The sequence below is a fragment of the Glycine max genome, chromosome 4 (assembly GCF_000004515.6).
Source record: "Glycine max cultivar Williams 82 chromosome 4, Glycine_max_v4.0, whole genome shotgun sequence".
NCBI lineage: Eukaryota > Viridiplantae > Streptophyta > Magnoliopsida > Fabales > Fabaceae > Glycine > Glycine max.
In genome coordinates this window covers 35,340,309-35,361,573 of record NC_016091.4, presented here as the reverse complement: position 1 = coordinate 35,361,573, position 21,265 = coordinate 35,340,309, and the positions used below count along the sequence as shown (strand labels likewise).

Genomic DNA, 21,265 nt, shown 5'->3' with positions numbered 1-21,265 from the left:
TTTAATTATTTGAGAAGTAAGTTTTTAAGTAAAATTGTTTTATACTTCTTTTCAAACACGTGAATAAGTTGTACTTTATTGATTACATGAGGTTGATATTAGAAGTGAGTAATGAAAATTTTTAAAATTCACATTCACGTTTTATCGGTTTTAATTGATTGTAAAAATTAAATAGATTAACACGTTTAAAAAATAAAAAATAATAATTAATTAAAGTAAAATCACAATCTTAAAATTTATGGTATCACATTTTTCTTTCATTTTTTATTTTTATAAATTAATTATTTAAAACTTTTATTTTATACTAAAATATTCCAATAATTCGTATCTTCTTATTTATTTCTTTTCTAATACTATTTATTAATTATAATAAATAATTAAACACATATCAATAACTTTTTAATATATGCCGAGACTATATATACACATACACACTAAATTTCAATTCTTTTCTAGTTTTAATGAAAATTATTTATTTGTACTCTTCTATTAATAATACTTACATATATTTTACAGCAAAATCATTTATCTTACTTTATACATATCAAACTTCAACTTTTTTTTTCAATCCAGTTTTAATATTATAAAATATATATTTTCTGTAAAAGAAACTTCAAACTATTATAACTGAATATCTATAGATATATATACGTATTAAATTTCGCTTTTCTACCTCTTTAACCTATTTTTATTATTACTATAATAATAATAGTAATAATAATAATAATAATAATAATTTTTTATAAAATATAAATTTTAGAATAACAAGACCGAAACTTATTTAGACAAAAACTTTAGTTTTCTTCTAAACCTGCTACTCATATTAAATTCATTACAGAAATATTTAATAAATAATATTATCAACAATAAATTAATATTAACACTATGTTTTACCAATTTATTGCCTTAGAGCCATATAATCCAGTAACAAAATTTTATTACTTTTCCCTCCCATGGGGATTAGCTTGAGTTTCAAAGAAGTTTCAAATTGATTAACATGGTTCCAAGTACAAATATTTTTCCTTGCAAAAAAACTACAAATACTTATTAACAAAATTTATACTATTTTCATGTAGCATGAAATATGAAACATGAGCACTATTAATACACTGACCGTGGATAATTAAAGATTTTAAGTCATCCCCTTTCTTTTCAGGGATGCTTAAAACTCTTTAACTACTCTATTTCACCTACCAGGGATATCCATCATGGTCACTGTATCCCCGATATACATACACATCATACATCATCATGATGACATCATCAACATCAACATCATCTCATCTAAATGTCATTATCCTACATCAACATTATCATCATCTCATATCAACATTAACATCATATCATCTCAATATCATCATTATCATAACCATCAACATCATCTCATATCGTTATTATCACAAACATCTACATCATCTCATCTCTATGTTATCAATGCCATCCATAATCACATTTCACATATATACATAATAAATTTCTTGTCTGAGATTTACACTCTTGAGTTCTTCAGACAACACAAGTCTCAAACAACAACCATCCATAATGTCACGAGACTAGTATTTTAGGAAAAAAAATTCTAAATTAAAGAGGAGAACTATGGTTTACAAAACAAACTCTTATGCCCATTTAAAATTTAATAAAGAAGTAAATAGAAGAAAAAATATAAAATTTTGGGCAGAGTCTCCTTTGTAATTAAAACTTTTCACAAAATTTTCAATTGTTACAACAACAACATCATTCACAATTTCATTCATCAATAACAAATATATCACATCCAGACACCTGGCGAATCAATCAAATACAAATATCTTTTTCTGGCTATTTCTATATTCAATTTACTCGCTTTCAGTCTTATTGCTTTCAAATTTATTTATGTTTTATCTTGTTTATCTCGAAAGTCTTGTTACAATTCACCTTCAATCAAGTGTTTTCCAAAGTAACTTGAAAACCCATACTTATTGAAAGACAAGTTTTCCCTTTTGACACAAATTGTTTGATGTAAAATCTCAAATTTTGGAATTATTTGGAGCAAAAGTTAGATGAATTGTATTCGACTAGCCTTGTTTATTCACAAACAACACTTCCCCTCCATTTCCCTCCAACCAAACACTATATAAAAGTAAAAAAAAAATTGGGAATTAAAAAAATAGGAGTGCAAGAGTGTCTTTTTGCATATTTTTGAAGAGAGGGGGGAAGAGCATTAATGATGGTGGGAATAGTAGTCCCATTGATGCTGGATCTGCTGGCCACCCAAGGAAACTAGCCCAGAACACATTAGAAAGAAATAAAAAAAAAAAAAAACACATACACACATCAACGGCTAAGCGGCTAAGCCTAAATGGTAAATAAATAAACCCCAAAAAAATACTCGAAGAAAGAGTTGGTTGTGAAAAACTAGAACTAGAAGAACTGCCACCAGAAGACGCCGATCTCGTTCGCCCGAAGAACTACCTAATTTATTTACACTCCCGCCGACGCCGACACCAAACTCATTTAATTCAGTGTTTGATTTGACCTACATGATCCTTAAACTACCCGAATCATCAGCTGTTTTGCGATTGCGGGATTGATTTGTGGTTGCAGTGAATGTGATGGAACACTTATTTGGTACCGGAAGAAAAGAAGGACAAGTTAGGTAAAGAGAATAAAAGCATGGCATTAGGTGTTTCAAAGCTCCCTATGAATATGATCATGGAAGTATTGCTGCTGATATTTCTGAGCTACTCTGTAGCATACTCCTCATCTGCGTTTGAGTCTACAATGCACACTAATAATTGGGCTGTTTTGGTCTGCACGTCTCGCTTCTGGTACATCAACCTTTCTTATTCTTAAGATTGATTTTTTTTAGGTTTAAATATGTTTTTGTCCCTTGTGACATATTTAGACTCTCAAATAAAAATATGCATTTTTTAATCCCTCAAATCTGGGAAACGCTTTTTTAACAAATTGTACATCCAAACAGAAAAAAATCAGTCAGGAGGCACTGAAAACATTTGTGCTATTATTTTTTTTGGCCTTTTACTTTTTAGTTTTTGCCTAATTCTTTGTTGAGTATCTTGGGCAGCAATGCTTGGTGAAAATGAAATTTTGTTGTTTATTTAGTACTATGGCAACTCGCTATGTGTCTTACAGAGGTATTTTGAATTATATTTTACCTTTAGGTTTCTTGTTGTATGGCATGGATAGTATACTAAATGTGCTGCTTCCCTTGTTCAGGTTTAATTATCGGCATATGGCCAATACCCTGTCATTGTATAGGTACGTATACAACTTTAGCCTTTTTTTCTTTTTTAAATTGTTTGAATTATGCTTGACAATGATCTATTATTGGTCTTTAACTTCTTTCTCATTCAGGACAGTTAAACGGCTAGGAATACCGGATGAGAGGATTATACTCATGCTAGCAGATGACATGGCATGTAATGCTAGAAACAAGTACCCTGCCCAAGTTTTTAATAATGAAAACCATATACTTAATCTGTATGGGGATAATGTTGAGGTGAGTTTTTGGTGTGCATTTTTATGTCTGAATCTTTTATAGACTATTATAGAGAAGATCTTTATTGTTAAGCTTATCTCTGCCTCGTGGCTCTCTGTGCAAACCTAGGATTTTTTGTTTTACAATCGCAAACACTAAGCTAAACAATTTGTATAGTTGGTACTTTTTCATTTAATCATTACATTTCCAAAATGTGGTTTATCATTGTTTGTAAGAACTTTGGGTTCCAAAGCTATAGATTAGCTGGATGAAACTTATCCTGAACTCATCTCTTGCATGTGTTCTTTACTTATTGTTTATGGTTTTGCTGTAGAAGTAGATCTCTTGCATGTGTTCTTTACTTTTTGTTTATGGTTTTGTTGTAGAAGTAGAACAGAGACTCCTTTGGAAATGTACTGCATCCTAATGATCCTACAATAGACAAATTTGTAAGCATGTGTGTAGTTATGAGGGCCAAGGCAGGTTGAGGCTGCAACCCAAAAAATCTGCCTCACTTTGAGGCAATTTGGTGGCCAAATTAAAAACAAAATAAAAACCTACATCATGACAATAAGATTTAATACAAAAGCAATAATTTTTGTGCTTGATGGATGTCTCTTTCCAATTAAAAGTTCCTCAGGTTGTCTAAAATGATGCAATCAAATTCTGCCATCCTTGCTGAGGGCAACTGGCTTGACTAGTCGACTATCTTTGATAGCACTCTGTTGTCAATATATTGGGCTCTATCTTGAGGCTTTTATTATATATAAAAATCCCATGATATCTCTGAACCTATCTCAAGAACTTTATCTGGGATATGGGGAGTTCTCTATTAGTTGGGCAAAGGCTTCTCTAGCTTTGCTTCATTGACTGTATTCATATGCTTGTGGTATAAATATCTAAAATTCTAAATAAGCTTTGAGATTCCTTTAAAAACATATACATTATATTTAATTATTCATACATTTTGCTATGGTGGCACATGTGGTACGATCGTGTAATTAATGAAATTGTTACAAAATGTAAGTGTTGCTATCAAGACTTTGCTTCATAATGAGCCGAACAGAGCTAAGCTGCACCTGGTAGAGAACTTTCTGAGTAAGGTTTGAATCTACCTTATAATAGTTTAGTTCATCTATTTGGCAGTTGCACATTAATAATTAATGGATTATATAAAGCCCATAAAGTTGCACATTGATAATTAATGGATTATATAAAGCCCATAACTTCTCTGATAGTTACCTAAGTTTGTCTCTCTTGTAAAAAGTCTGCTTACCTCTAGAAATTATCTTTTACTTTCATGTAATTAATATGGCCACAAATTAGGACTATCATATCTAAATGTTGAATTATTTAGTTTATCTTGTTTCTTTATTTTTTCTGAGTTCAAATTCTTATTTTATTAATCAGGGTAATTTTTAGATAAGATCTTATTAATTAGGGATCTCTTATTTTTATTTTATAAATTAGGATCAATTGTTAGTTACATGGTTATCAAACTTGAGTGTTAATTCGTTAACAATCTCACGAGTTCACATAAACCTTCCGAGTTAACTTGTTAACAAACTCGCTTTTTGGTAGACTCGGAGTAAACTCGGTAAACTCGTGATTTAAGTCTGAGTTTATTGAATTAAAAAATTAAACCCAAACGTTCATGTATTGTACTGCATTGTATTGATGTTGATTGTTGGACGATGTATGATAGAGATAGGGTGGACAGCAGTGGTCGTCTGATCCAGTACTCTTGTCTTCCGCATAGGTCATCCAATCCTCTATAATATGGTGGAGCGTCCAGTCTAATGGTTCATTAACATAGGTTGTGTTGTGACTATAACTATTTTCTGTTGTAATTGTTTTTAGTTAGACAGTTAATTGTTGTCTTCTTTATAAGAAGCTCTGTATTTTGGTTTCAGAGAGCTTGAGAGTGCTTTGAACACTTTCATTGTAAATTCTGTTATCGCAATAAATTTAACAATTTTGGGCGATATCTCTCTTCTCCTTCCATCATCTGTGCTTCCTTATCTAGATAAAATTTCTTGAATTTTTCCAAGAATTGATTTAAGTTATTTTATGGATTATCTAAGTGGCATTGTCCTTTTTTAGTTATTTAAGTGTTATCAGTGTAAGAACTTATGTTTTGTAATTGTGTGAACTTATTATTTGTTTTATTTGGTGTAAGATTGGACTTAAGTAGTAGTGATGTACTACTAGACTTGGTTATTTTAGTATTTTGGAATTTGTGGATTACTATTTTGCTTTATTAAGGTATTGAAATGTTGAATTAGTAATTTAGTATGCTATTTATAGGTATTTTATCATTTTTTTTTATATGAAGCAGGTTCTTACAAGTCTACGAGTCAAGTTTACGGAGCTCCCACGAGTCTACGTAAACTCTTGAGTTTGATAACTTTGGTTAGTTATGATCCTATCAATTAGGATTATTAGGAATATGTCTGTGCCTATTTAAAGGGGTAGACTTGATTGAAATTTAATCAATGAGAAATATTCAGAAAAACTTGTGTTACTTTAGGAGAGGCTCAGTCAAGGACGAGTTTGCTTCTTGCTTTCACTATAGATCGAAAGAAGTCTTCCGTGTCTAGGCACATTACTTGATCCTACGCAAAAGTTCATAACTGTTATGTTTATATGTTCATCTTCATTCCAAATGTTATATTCTCTAGTGGAGAAGGTACTAGTGATATAATGTTCAATGGCTAAACTTGAAAAAGCCCCATGTTCATTTTCTTCTCTCATTTAATTGTTTCTCAATCTCTTGTAGTATTTAGAAGAGAGAATAATTGTCTCTTTCTACTTTTTAGGGCTCATGATATGTAGTATGTTTTAGAAGATGATCATTTGCCCGCAATCATTCAGGTAGACTATCGTGGCTATGAAGTGACAGTGGAAAACTTTTTACGGGTACTTACTGGACGTCATGAGACATCTGTTCCAAGGTCCAAACGACTTCTTAGTGATGAGGGAAGTCATATTCTTCTGTATATGACAGGGCATGGAGGTGATGAGTTTTTGAAGTTTCAGGATTCGGAAGAGCTTCAAAGTCACGATTTAGCTGATGCTGTGAAGCAAATGAAAGAGAAGCGCAGGTATTCTTTCTTATTCAACTCTTTATTTGTGACCTATGAATTGTAAATTGATTACATGAAATGAAAATGAATTTTTTATTAATGAAGTATTATTTGTTGGGGTGGTGATTTTTCTTACAAAGAGGAGGATAATGAGTCCTCCTTATGCTTATGCATTGGAAGAGGAAATCACTGGAACAAAGCTAATCGTGTCCTTGACAAATAGACTCACGAACAAGGACTCTGATTTCTTATGCTTATGTATTGGACTAAGAACTCATTTTTGGCTCATACTCATAATGGGAATTGTTAGGTTTAAGGAGCTTCTGATAATGGTGGACACCTGCCAAGCCTCTACTCTTTTTTCCCAGGTCTCGTTGATTTTGCATTTTTATCATTCTTTAAAAATCCTATGCCGATTCTTATGAAATAACAGTTTGTGATCTTGATTCTTGAGTGTTCATTGTCCAGAATTAATCAACATTGAAGTGCATATTGGAGTACAGTTCTACTCTGTACATATTTTTTTCTGTTACCTTTACAGCAGTAGTACAGCAGTAGTTCAGTACATACTCTGAAATTCAATTGTGCAAAATGTTAGTTTTAGAGTTGATATCTGTCCAAGTTTAATGCATACTGTGTTCCTCATTAGATTTATTTTCTTAAATGATGTTCTTGCCCTTGATGGAATGGTCATATTTTCTATCATTGGTAAAACAGTGCCTGGGTAATCAGGGGCGGAGCTACTTGTGTTCTAAGGGGGCCAAAATTTTTAGATTTCATTATTTTATATCTATAATTTTTATTCAAAAAAAAAAATTATGAAAGAGTTTTATTAAAAAAAAATTCAGTCAATTTTCCTTCTGAATTATTGTCCTTCTGTATAAATGATGGTTACTTTGCTTTCTGTCATGAGCATTTTTGTGGCAATTACATAATTTTGATGAAAGGAGATTTACAACTTTCTATACTGAGGGTTGTGATTTTTGCTTCATCCCCATGCTATAACATATACCTTCATAACTAATTGTATAACATATTTTTCTTCCAATTAAACATCATATCTCGAACTACAAAGAATATGAGTTTGAACAGTCTGCTTTTTGTTTTTTGTTACTTCCCCTTCCCTAGGTCATGCCAAGCCAGTCTGTTTCAATTTCCACCTGGAATTTATAATTGCTTATTATGTGATAATAAGAAATTATTTTTTTCTGTCTAGCTGATTATTCTTCCCTAAGTTTTGTTACTGATTGCTCTTTTTCCGAGCATTGGCAGCTTCATTCACCAGGTGTTTTGGCAATTGGAAGTAGTATGAAAGGAGAAAATTCATATTCACATCATTTGGATTCAGATGTATGTATGAATTTAATAGTCCTTCACACAATTATTTGACATAATTTGCTACAGTTTATCCATTGGGTTTCTTCTTGTTTAAGTCCATGTTCTGCACAAATAAATTTCTTTGGTAATTGTTCTTTAAAATATTCAGGTTGGCGTTTCAGTTGTTGATCGTTTTACATTTTACACTCTTGCTTTCTTTGAGAGGCTGAATATGTATGACAATGCTTCGTTGAGCAGGTACTAAAAATTTTATCAGCCTTTTCACGTCAAGGATTTTGTCCTTGCTATCAAGTGTCTATAGAGTATGCTTGTTCTTTTCTTTTGTTTTTTTAATTGAATTTTACTTTCCGAACATTTGTTGCAGCTCTATTTCTTAATCTTTGTTTGAAACAATCCTCTTTAAAATCCAATTGGTGATTAAAACTTAATTGACCCATTTTTGGTAAAACAACTTTCATGTTTCCTATCATTTGTAAACGCTCGAAATCATTATCCTCTCTTATTTGTAAAGCAAAATCATTAATTAGACTTAAAAGCAGCTGGAATGATTTTTGCAGCATGCCAATGAAGGCTAAATTGTCTACTCAGTTTTTTTGGGTGTTTGTTTTGCAGCCTTTTCAATTCATATAATCCAAATTTGTTGATGTCGACTGCATATTACAGAATGGATATATACCAACGCTATTTAAAGGAGGTAATAAAATTATGGACATATTTTTAATCTTTTGCTCCTTTTTCTTTCGTAAATTTATTGTTTGTGTTAAGGAATCTAGTTTTCTTTTTTTTGTTTGGTGAATAAGGAATCTACTTTTCTAAGGTTAAATTAATCTGTTAGTTCTTGAACTATTTGAGAATTTTTAAATTGGTCCCTAAACCTTCAGAAGTTTGTAATAGGCTCTCTGAACTTTTAAATTATTTTTAATTGGATCCCTAGGCTAGGTTTCTGTTAATTAAATTGACCAGACTAAGTTTGATCCCGGCATAACACTGCCTTATAATAACATATAATTGGTTTGTTTCAAAATATAAATCCAATCCAATCCTCAATCTAAATAGATATTTTTTATATATACATGTATGACTATCCAAATTCATGAAATACAGTCAAAATTAATTATCAATCTTACAGCATATATACAAATTCAATCAAGGAAATTAAATTTGGCAAACAGCATGATAGGAAAATTCTTAAATATGTACAAAATAGAGAACTTCGCTCGCACTTTTAGTTTAGTTTGGATTGAATTGATTTTTAAATTTGGTTTTGATTTTTATCTTTTAGCTCAATTTTTAGTTTTTAATTGGATAGGTTCAATGATTTATTTAGTTTGATATCTGCCACTTTTGATGCTTTGTTTGATTAAAGTAATGTTCTTGTCTTGTCTCTTCTTTCTAGGTACCTGTGACAAACTTCTTTGGTTCTGTAATGAAAACGATACATACTGATTCAGCCTACAGATCCCGGTCAAATAAAAAAATTGAGGAAGCTAAAAGCAATATGTCTTTGGATGAATCAATCTCTGACAGTGACTCGGATGACGAGGATCAATTTAATAATTTAACTGCTGAGGTGAATTTAATTTATGCCTCATTCAGATTGCTTTTACAATTTAAACTGTTTCATGTAAAGCTGAAAATCATGGACACTGGATTCGTTATGCAGAAATATCTCTGGTATAGTGTTGGACCACTATGGAGTGCTATTCTCAGCAATGCCAATACTTCTGAAAGCATCGATACTTTGGTGTGCTATGGACTGCTTTTAATGCTTCCTTTGCTGATATTTTCCACATGGCTGTCAAAGTAAAGATTGGGGAAATATTCCGTAAGTTTGTTAGCAGAGCAGACACATTTCTTTGATGCTGCTAGATGGCACCGTTGCTTGAAATGCAATTTCACCCGAAAAAGCAGATTATTTGGCTGCATAATATGTGGGACGCAAACTACTGGTAGAGCAGCTTCATAGTTGTTGCCTATCAGCTGTATTCTGTTAGCTATTGCTTTTGCCTTGGTGCAGTTTATTCTGGTAGCCATTGGTGATGTTGGCTTGCTGCTGCTGTCATGTTTCGCCTTGTATTTTGATGATGATTATGATTATGATTGCAAACTGTAAAATTTTTGTAAAACCTCGCTCTATTTTTAGATATTATGTTGATGTCCAACATTAGAACACTGCTCTTTTAAGAACTCGGAAATGAAAATGCTTGATCATTTTATCTACTTGTATACTAAAGGTTTAAATATATTTTTTCTTGAAATTTAGCATTTTTGTTTTTCATCCTTATAAAATTTCTTCTTTCTTTTCTTGTTTTAATCTTGAAATTTGTATTTGTTTTATATTTGTTTTGTTTTTTGTTCTGATTATGAGTTTCTCTTACCAAATTGATGACATAACAAATGAAATAATGATATCATATCACCATTTAATAACATTATCATATCACATCAGCATGAGACATTACATCATCATTAATTTACATATACTAACACAAAAATAAATATAATTTATTGGGACTAAAAAAAAACATTTCTAGGGTCAAAGAAAGTATTAAAGCATAAAATATCAAAAATAAAACCTCATTAAATATTAAAATTTGTGCATTTAATAATGGGTTAAATTATTTTTTGGTCCCTTAATTAATTTATTAGATTTAATTCAATCATTTTATTTTTTAAAGTTTCAATTAAGTCTATTTTTTAAAAAAAGGATTCAATTTGATCCTTTTATTTTTAGATGTTTTAATTAGGTTCCGTGTTTCTTAAATATGTCCAATTTTATCCCATTTTAAACCAAATTTTGACCCATTTTTTTAAAAAATGTTCAAAGCTAAGAAAAAGAAAATAGAACTTTATCATACATATCCAAAATAAAGGGATTAAATTGAACTCATTTCAATAAAAATAAGGGATTTAAATGACCCTTTAAAAAATAAAAATACTTAAACCTACTAAATAAATTGTGGGGCTAAAAACTTACTAAACCTTTAATAATCTGACACACACTGGCGGATGCACCTTATATGTTGTGGGTCGCATTGCTACTACCAGATTTTTTTTATATAAAAAAAGTTTTGCCCCCATAAAAAATTAGAGTGTTGCTAGGTGCACCTAGCATTATTGCTGGTGCACCCAACATTCTAAGAAAATGGTAAAATTGCCCTTGTTTGGTTTTCCTCTTATGGATCAAGTTGATCCGCCGGATCAACTTGATCCGTAAGAGGAAAAAAAATTTTTTTTGTTAATTATACAATATATTTAAAAATATTTATTTTGCTAATCAATCAATCATAATCATAATTCATGCTAATCAATCAATCATAATCATAATTCATGTTAATCAATCAATCATGATAATCAATCATAATTTCTTAAAAGAGGATATATCTATATATAATTATAATTCATTCTAATCAATCAATCATGCTAATCAATTATAATTTCTAAAAGAGGATATATCTATATATAATCATAATTCATGTTAATCAATCAATCATGTCAATCAATCATAATTCCCTAAAAGAGGATATATATGAGAAAACTGAATCTAATTCAATCATAATTAGCATAAATTATGATTATATATAGATATATCCTCTTTTAGGGAATTATGATTGATTAGCATGAATTATGATTATGATTGATTGATTAGCAAAATAAATATCTTTAAATATCTTGTATAATTAACAAAATTTTTATTTTTCCTCTTACGGATCAAGTTGATCTGAAAGTTACGGATCAACTTGATCCGTAAAAGAAAAACCAAACAAGGGCAATTTTGTCATTTTTTTAGAATGCTGGGTGCACCAGCAATAATGCTGGGTGCACCTAGCAACACTCAAAAAATTATATATTGTTCTTATTGGATTTTTTTGAACCTAAAGTCCAAATGAACATAAGACATTCAATACAAAAACTATAAGCTCAAACCCAAACCATTTAGTCCAATTGTCATTATTGTTACCGTAACAAAAAAAAACACACACCACACACTACATAGAACACATCGTTTCATATAACATCCCAAAATAATATAATAATTATTTAAATAAAGATTATCAAAATATATCTTTTCGTAAAGGAAAAGATAGATTAAATTATTTTAATATAATAGATTGTTATTTTTTTTTAAAAAAAGTATTAGTATAATAATATATTAGATTGGATAAAAGTAATAAAAATAAGAGATAAAGAAAGATTGATTAAACAAATTTCAACAGATAATTTCAAATTACGTACAACGCTTATATAAGGATAGACAATTTTTTTCCTAAGATCACACAAATAAATTGTCTCTCTTGACATTAGTGGGTTGCTCAAGGATTGATAAGAATGAAGAATGCAAAAAAAATTTTTGAGACAAAGTTAATGAAAAACTCGAATTATTTACTTCAAGAGGTGAGTAAAGCGCATACCTTTCCAAATTTCCATGGTATAATTCTTTTAGGAGCATTTTTATTTTACTGTGTTCTTGATATAAAGAAATAAGGATTAATGGTGTTTTAGTGTTGATTATTTTAACGAAGGGTGTTACATTTCTCACACTAAATTAGTAACTTATCACACACGTTTAATTACAATGTGAATCGTCCCTCACTCCCTTTGGCCCTCCCATTTCTCAAAATGGCTAAACACCACCGTCTCTCACCCTAAATCACTCTATCACTCACTTACACTTTTTATTCATTTTCCATAAATCTAATTAGATTTAATTCCTAAAATTATTCAATTATTCACGTTCACGAAATTATAGTGGACTTTCATGGATGTGTGTGTTGTGTGAATTGGTAGCATTGCAGTCTTTGCAGAGTTGCGATTTTTGTAAAATTGCGATAATACTTTTATAAAAAAATAGTCTTTTACTCTTTTCAAATTTTTAATATAAATTATTGATGAGGCTTAACATAGTGTAGGGTTTTATTTGTAAGCAATAAGGAGATTGGATTTATTCTGTTCTTTTTTTTTCTTACCTTAATTAGCTTCTTCTTTTTGTAGTGTGCTAAAAATGAAGAAATTTTTAAAAAGGGATTCCTCAACACCATTAGAGTCATTTGCATTTTGTAAGGAAAAGTTGATTTGTTTGACTAAGTTTTATCCATCAAAATTTTCTTATATGGAACTTATGGGACTTCAAAGTCAACTTGAAACTTTTATTAGAGATGTTCGGTTTGATAATCAGTTTTTAAAGTTAAAAAGGATTGTTGATCTTTCTCAAATGTTGGTGAAAACTAAAAATTATATTGTGTATCCAATGGTATACTTGCTTGTGAAGTTAGTTTTATTTTGCCTATGGCAACCGCAACAATTGAAAGATGCTTCTCCACAATGAATTTCGTGAAGAATATAATGCGGAATAACACAGGAGATGAATGATTGAATGATTGTTTGGTTACATACATAGAGATAGATATTTTTGATAGTATTGACAATGAAAAAATCATAGAAAATTTTCAAAGTATGAAAATACATAGAGAACAATTGTAATTTGTACAAGCTTAAGTACTTTAGATTTCTTTTATCGTGATATGTTAGAACAAATGAAAGTTTGAAAAAAAAAGAAAGGAAAAAAAAGAAAAAAAAGCTTCAGTCCCACATCGCTCAGGATAAACACTTGAATAGTGTTTCACTCCCTATATATAGAGAGCTCATTTCTTCTTTTTTCCTTGCCCCAGTTGAGAAGCATTTCCTCAACTTTTCTTTCTCCCTCCCATATTTCAGCCGATGCATTTTCGGCAAACTTCTCCCTCTTTCTTTCTGTCACTCTAAAATTTTGGTTGCCTTTAAGAGTGACTTTGTAAGTCATATTTTTCGGTTACCTTTAAGAGTGACTTTGTAAGTCATATTTTTCGGTTGCCTTTAAGAGTGACTTTGTAAGTCATATTTTTCGGTTGGTTTTAAGAGTGACTTTTTAAGTCACATTTCTCGGTTGCCTTTTAGAGTGACTTTTCAAGTCATACAAGAGGGTGTAATTCTAGAAAAGGTTTCCTCAGTGCAGTGGGAATCTTATACAGTGATCTGGGCTATTTTATCCTGGGGACATCGTGGTTGATAGTATGCTTGCACAATTTTTGGCAGTGCCATGAAACATCTTAAAGAAAGCGACATTGTCCGTGACTCAGGCAGTAATTTTTTCGGTTTTCCATAAACTATTGTTACAACAATTTTAAGACGTTTTCGGTTCTGCTATGGCTACCATAGATATTACTGGCTCGAACAGCAATGACCTCAACAAACCTCTTAGGTTTGAAGGGTATCATTTCAAACGTTGGCAACAAAAGATGATGTTTTATTTAACTATGAGAAAAGTTGTCTATATTTTGAACACTGATATTCCGGTGGTACTTGAGGATGCTGAGAAGGAAGTGAAGGATAAAATGACTATGGAATTAGCTCTCTGGAATGAAAATGATTACCTATGCAAGAATTTCATTCTGAATGGGTTAGCTGATGATCTCTATAATTATTATAGCCCATATAAGTCTGCCAAATTATTTTGGCTAGCTTTGGAAAAGAAGTATGATACTGAGGAAGCTGGGACTAAAAAGTATGCTGTTAGCTGCTACCTCAAGTATCAAATGACTGATGATAAATCAGTAGAGTCTTAATCCCATGAGATACAAAAAATTGCTCATGATATCATATCAGAGGGTATGACATTGGATGAGCAATTTTAGGTTGCTGTCATCATAGACAAATTGCCTCCTGGCTGGAAGGATTTCAAAAACCTTCTCAGACACAAGACCAAAGAATTCTCTTTGGAGTCTCTGATCACACGTCTGTGCATTGAGGAAGAGGCACGCAGACAAGATCAGAAAGATGAAGTGTTGGTTGTGTCTCACAACAACACTAAAAGGAAGAACACAGGTGCAGTTCTGAAGCCTATTGGCAAAAACTTTAAGAATCAGAACCGCAATTTGAGCAATACCTCCAACCGCAACAAGAACCCCCCAAGGGTCCAACATGCTAGACAACATCCACCTGCCAAGAATAATCCCGGTGAGCCATTCCTCTGCTACAATTGTGGCAAACCGGGACATATGGCACGTAAATGCAAAAATCCTTCAATGACAGGTGCTCCCCAGGCTAACATGACTCAAGAGCAATACATAGCTGTGATAACAAAAATCAATATGATTGGAGGATCAGATGGATGGTGGGTAGACACTGGCGCCTCCCGCCATGTCTGCTATGATCGTGCTATGTTTAAAACATACACGAATGTTGAAAATAAGAAAGTGTTGCTGGGTGATTCCCACACCACTACTGTTGCTGGAACTGGAGATGTTGAATTGAAGTTTACCTCTGGAAAGACTTTGATTCTCAAAGATGTGATGCATACTCCAGAGATGAGAAAGAATCTGGTTTCTAGTTTTCTTAAACAAGGCTGGGTTTACTCAGACCATAGGTGCAGATTTATTTACTTTGACCAAGAATGGGGTATTTGTAGGGAAAGGGTACGCCACTGATGGCATGTTCAAATTGAATCTTGATATTAATAAAGTTTCTCCTTCTGCTTACATGTTGTGTGATTTTAATATCTGGCATTCTAGACTTTGTCATATAAATAGTCGTTGCATATCTAATATGAGTAACTTAGGTTTTATTCCAAAGCTATCTTCAAATCACTTTGAAAAATGTGTTTTTTGTAGTCAATCTAAAATAACTAAGAAATCACATAAATCAGTAGTTAAAGAATCTGAGCCATTGGATTTAATACATTCTAATATATGTGAATTTGATGGAACGTTGACCAGAAATGGAAAACGATATTTTATCACTTTTATTGATGACTGCTCTGATTATACATATGTATATCTTATGAAAAATAAAAGTGAAGCGCTTGACATGTTTAAGTTATTTGTAACAGAAATTGAAAATCAATTCAATAAGAAAATTAAGAAACTTCGAAGTGATAGAGGCACAGAGTATGATTCCAGTTTGTTTAATGAGTTTTATAATTTGCATGGAATCATACATGAAGCGACTACTCCATATTCACCTGAAATTAACGGTAAAGCTGAAAGAAAGAACATAACTTTTACAGAATTAGTTGTAGCTACTATGTTGAGTTCTAGTGCAACATCTTTTTGGTGGGGCGAAATTTTGTTAACCATTTGTTATGTGCTAAATAGAATCCCCAAATCAAAAAGCAAGACATCTTCCTATGAGATATTAAAGAAAAGACAACCAAATTTGTCTTATTTGAGAACTTGGGGATGTATGGCCTATGTAAGGATCCCAGATCCTAAGAGGGTTAAACTTGCAAGTAGAGCCTATGAATGTGTGTTCATTGGTTATGCTATTAATAGCAAAGCGTATAGGTTTTATGACCTAAATGCAAAAGTGATCATAGAGTCAAATGATGCTGATTTTTATGAAAATAAATTTCCTTTTAAATTAAGGGATAGTAGGGGTACTTCATCCAATTATCTTCCTGCTATTAGTAGTGAAAATCTTGCACAACCAGAACCAAATATAGAGCCTCGAAGAGGTAAGAGAGCAAGAATTGCTAAAGATTATGGGCCCAATTATATGGCTTATACATTAGAGGAGGATCCATCAAACCTCCAAGAAGCTTTGTCTTCTTTGGATGCTGACTTGTGGCAAGAAGCCATTAATGATGAGATGGATTCTTTAGAATCTAACAAGACATGGCATTTAGTAGACTTGCCTCCTGGTTGCAAACCAATTGGTTGTAAATGGATCTTGAAAAAGAAACTAAAACTTGATGGTACTGTGGATAAATACAAGGCTCGCCTTGTAGCCAAGGGTTTTAGGCAAAGAGAGAATGTGGATTTCTTCGACACCTTTTCACCAGTCACTAGAATAACATCTATTCGGGTGCTAATATCTCTTGCTGCTATTCACAGTCTAGTGGTACATCAAATGGATGTTAAAACTGCTTTTTTAAATGGTGAATTGGAAGAGGAAATCTATATGGAACAACCTGAAGGGTTTGTGATTCATGGACAAGAAGATAAAGTCTGCAAGTTAGATAAATCTTTGTATGGCCTAAAACAAGCACCTAAGCAGTGGCATGAAAATTTTGATAACTTAATAGTCTCGAATGGGTTTAAGGTGAATGAAAGTGACAAATGCATTTACTACAAATCTGTAAATAATATTTGCACTATCATATGTGTATATGTCGATGACCTTCTCATATTTGATTCAAATATTCATGTAGTGAACAATGTGAAATCATTGTTGTGTAACAACTTTGATATGAAAGACCTCGGAGAAGCAAGTGTAATCCTTGGTATTAAGATTACTAGGTCAAAAGAGGGAATTTCTCTGGATCAATCTCACTACATTGAGAAGATCTTAAAGAAATATGACTACTTTGACTGTAAATCTGCTAGTACACCATATGATCCAAGTGTAAAACTGTTTAAGAACACTGGTGAAAGTATACGACAAATTGAGTATGCAAGTATCATTGGCAGCCTTAGGTATGCCACCGATTGTACTAGACCCGACATAGCCTATGTTGTGGGATTATTATGTAGGTTTACCAGTAGACCTAGTATGGAGCACTGGCACGCTATTGAAAGGGTAATGAGGTACCTTAAAAGAACCATAAATCTTGGATTACATTATAAAAGGTTTCCCGCTGTACTTGAAGGATACAACGATGCAGATTGGAACACTCTTTCAGATGATTCCAAAGCAACCAACGGCTATATATTTAGCATAGCTGGTGGGGCTGTTTCTTGGAAGTCAAAGAAACAGACTATCTTAGCTCAGTCCACTATGGAATCTGAAGGGTTTGTACTATTGTTGTCGCTAGTACACGCAAGGTGGTTAAGGGTCAAGGAAGAGTGGAACTTGAAGGAAGAAAGGAGAGAAAATAGGAAAAAGAAAAAAGAGTTTGAAGGCAGAGGGGTATAGAGATGGTGATGTGGAATATTAATATTTAAACATTTATTTTATTTTAATATGTAATTTAAGAGTAAAATATTTTTTGTACCTACAAATATGCAATTTTTAAAATTTTATTTCTTGTAAATTATGTTTGTTTTGATGTTCATCCTTGTAAAATAATGATAATGTGACACCTTAATGTGATATAATGATGTCATCAATTCATTTGCCACGACATCATTTTTTGTAACGGAGACTAACGATGGAGATGAAAATCAAACCAACATATAATTTGTAAGGACTAAAACAAACAAAATCACAAGTACAAAAAAATGTTAAATTGCAAGGATGAAAAATATATTTAAGCCTATAATAAAATCTAAATTTCATCAATCACTATAGTAGTAGTTACAATGCATGTTATAGTAGTGAAAGTTTCATTCATCAAATTCCACATGTGCACACACATATGCAACCCCCCACCCATCTTCACAAGCTTTCAAAAAATACACAAACTAGAATGACTTAAATCTTATTTTCATAAGCGACTTGAAGCAACTTATGAAAATATGTTAGCTTATAAACTGTTTTTTCCCCTTAATTTTATCCCTAATAATTTATTTGAATTCCATTTTATCTTTTTTTTTTCTTAAAAAACACACTACAAGTCTTTTTGCCTATTTTATCAACGCACACAACAATCAAATTAAATGTTATTATGAATTTTTATTTTTATTTTTCATATTTTGTATAATGAAAAACTATTTATTTTAATTAATTATTAAAAAAATTTATTTTTTAATTAAATATTTGATCACTAATCAATAATTAATAAAAAGCAAATTATAAAGAAAAAATTTAATTTTTGTTTTTATTTTTTTTAAATATTATTAAAAAATTAAATAGTAATTTTTAATAATATAAGTTATTAAGAAATTAATCTTAATAAATATAAGTAAAATCATTATATCTTTATCATTCTTTTATAACACAATATTAAAAATGAATTATTGTCCTACTTTTTAAAATGAAAAATTATTATTATTATTATTATTATTATAACTAAAGATGTTTTTAAGTCATTTAACATTTATCAACTAATTTATTATCTAATCTTGTCAAATACTTTTAATTAAATCAACTAGTTTATAAGTTAGTTTTACTAGACATTTAAAAGTAGGGTTTGCAACTACATGCTTTTGTTGCATAACTAACACAATTAAGGTTCAAATTTTATTCAATTCAAAAATTCTCCCATTAATCTACTTATGAAAATACCGTGTGAATTTTTTATATTTTTTTAATTCCCAAAACAAACAAATTAAAGTCCACCCTTAACATATTACCCGTGCATTTACAACTTAATTCCTTAGGGCACTTCACCTACTAATTAAAAGAAGATAAAACTTTAATTACATACAAATCTTTGAAATTATACTTAATACAAACCTAAGTTGGTCATCTCTATACATGAAACTAAAACCCCGAAAAAGAAAGAGAAGAACACAGCTTCAAGCTCCATGCTGATTTATCTTATATTCCTTTAAGAACAAGATCCACCCTAGAAGCCATCTACTCCCCAAGTACATCGAGTACGAGATTATCACAGACACGAACCACAAGTGCAACATGCAAGAGTAAGCTCACCAGAACAAACATACAAATACAAATAATCCAAAACAATTTATTGAAGAAAAGGAGAACACTAAATTTTATATATGTTGCAAATACTTTTCGAACCAAATAAAGATTTATGATAAAACCCAATTCATACGCTTATCTCGAAATCCATTTCATATAACAAACAATTTATTCTTCATCAATAAACGTTAATATACATCCACATTAGATCATCTCGCTTTATATATATACCATATCCTTAAATCATCAACAACAACATAGTTCCATCACCATTCATCATCATGAGTCATAAACATAATAAATCACATAAAATCATAGTTGACATCAACGATCACAAATTCTCATCATACTCGATCATCACAACTAACAACACTAACAACCAACCAGACCAAGGTCATCACTATTGACATACACTAGCAACCAACTAGGCCACCCCAATCTCAGGCATCAACACTAACTCTACTCCATGGAGTTTCAACACAATATGAGCAATCTCCCATGAGTCTCATCCCCTTACATAGTACTTACACTCTGACAATTCATGGAGTCTTTTGGGCTAACCCTATGAAGGAAGTATGGTTTTATTGAATATAGACAAATGTAGGTATTGATTTACCTCTATGGGTTTGCAAGACCATACATCTATAGGGATTTGCCCACTTGTCTATTCTATAAGTCTATTCTCATTAGCCACCACGAAAACCTCCAGCACTAGGTTGAGATCCCACCTAATACTCTCAACTTATGTGGCTACTCATATGTTCGTGCGCCAATTGTGCTCCTGCCATATACCAATGACAAAAATACATTTTTATGCACCCAACGTGTACTAGCGACAACAACAGTACATTTATGTGCACCCACCGTATACTAACGACAACAATAATACATTTCTCTTCACACACTGTACACCAATGATAACAACAAACCATTCTTTATACATAAAAAAAGCCAACTAAATCTCTTGTGAAGTAGTTCCAACCACCCTGACATGTCATTCAAAGTTAAAACATTGGGGTGATACTTGGAAAGATACCCCATTAGGCGAGACCCCCATGTCGCTTTAGTGAGGAAGAGTTTTGGCATGAAACTCACTCTCCTAAGCATACCATTTTCAACAACAAAAATATTCCCAGCTAACTCATCTCCACATAGGGACAATTCTCATACATGAATAACAAGTATCACCATCATCTCAAAAACATAGACATCTCAACCACAACGCAATATATTTCATCAATAACATGATACATTTAGATAATTCATTTATAGAACTTGCAATTCATTCAAGTTTGCCTTCTCAGGATATGACATTTCAAAATCACCTAATCATCTCAACAATAAAGTACTTATCTTATAAATAAACCTACCACATTTATTTCAACATTTATAAGATTCATAAATTATCTACATTCATCTTTTTAAGGTAATATCTCAAAAAAAATAATAATCCTCATAAAAGTAACTTTATTCCTTCTATATAGTTCATAAAATAATTATATACACATTTGAAATTGATTTGGAAAATCTCTCAAGAAAACATTCAAGGTAAAATGAAAAATGATGTCTTAATTCAGCTTAAGCTAGAAAATTTAGCTCAACCACAAATTAGCATAGCTAAAAATTTTAGCTCAGTCACTATTTAGCTTAGCCAAAATTTTTAGCTTGGTTTAAATACATGTAGACCCAAATCTAACGAAATTAGCTGAAACTAAAAATTTTAGCTTAGCTAAAACTGCATAATCTGCATAATCCAAGTTTTTTACTCCATAATGGCTACCCAAGCATCCAAACTCATAGTAAACATATCAATAATCAATATTTCAGCTTCTAAACACTAAACCCCAATAAAAGAACTCAA

General features: G+C 31.3%; 1 protein-coding gene across 2 annotated transcripts; it reads left to right on the top strand.

Annotated features, from left to right (window-relative positions):
* The first annotated feature begins 2,325 nt into the window (after positions 1-2,325).
* LOC100805764 (putative GPI-anchor transamidase) lies at positions 2,326-10,118 on the top strand. Of its 2 annotated transcripts, XM_014774695.3 has the most exons (11): positions 2,326-2,635; positions 2,732-2,807; positions 3,217-3,258; positions 3,355-3,499; positions 6,353-6,582; positions 6,875-6,932; positions 7,837-7,914; positions 8,051-8,139; positions 8,515-8,596; positions 9,299-9,472; positions 9,566-10,118. In XM_014774695.3, exons 2-11 carry the CDS (start codon positions 2,761-2,763, stop codon positions 9,707-9,709), a joined length of 1,089 nt encoding a protein of 362 aa, XP_014630181.1. In that variant the 5' UTR covers positions 2,326-2,635; positions 2,732-2,760; the 3' UTR covers positions 9,710-10,118. The 2 variants fall into 2 exon arrangements, with proteins under 2 accessions (XP_014630181.1, XP_006578472.1); XM_006578409.4 differs by having other exon boundaries at positions 2,329-2,807.
* Positions 10,119-21,265: the final 11,147 nt, after the last annotated feature.

What these genes read in the sequence shown, in the direction of transcription:
- LOC100805764 (XM_006578409.4), top strand. Translation starts at nt 2,653, where the DNA reads ATGGCATTAGGTGTTTCAAAGCTCCCTATGAATATGATCATGGAAGTA. An exon ending in ACCAACGCTATTTAAAGGAG is followed by an intron (nt 8,597 to 9,298) that starts GTAATAAAATTA and finishes TCTTCTTTCTAG; the next exon opens with GTACCTGTGACAAACTTCTT. An exon ending in TTAATAATTTAACTGCTGAG is followed by an intron (nt 9,473 to 9,565) that starts GTGAATTTAATT and finishes TTCGTTATGCAG; the next exon opens with AAATATCTCTGGTATAGTGT.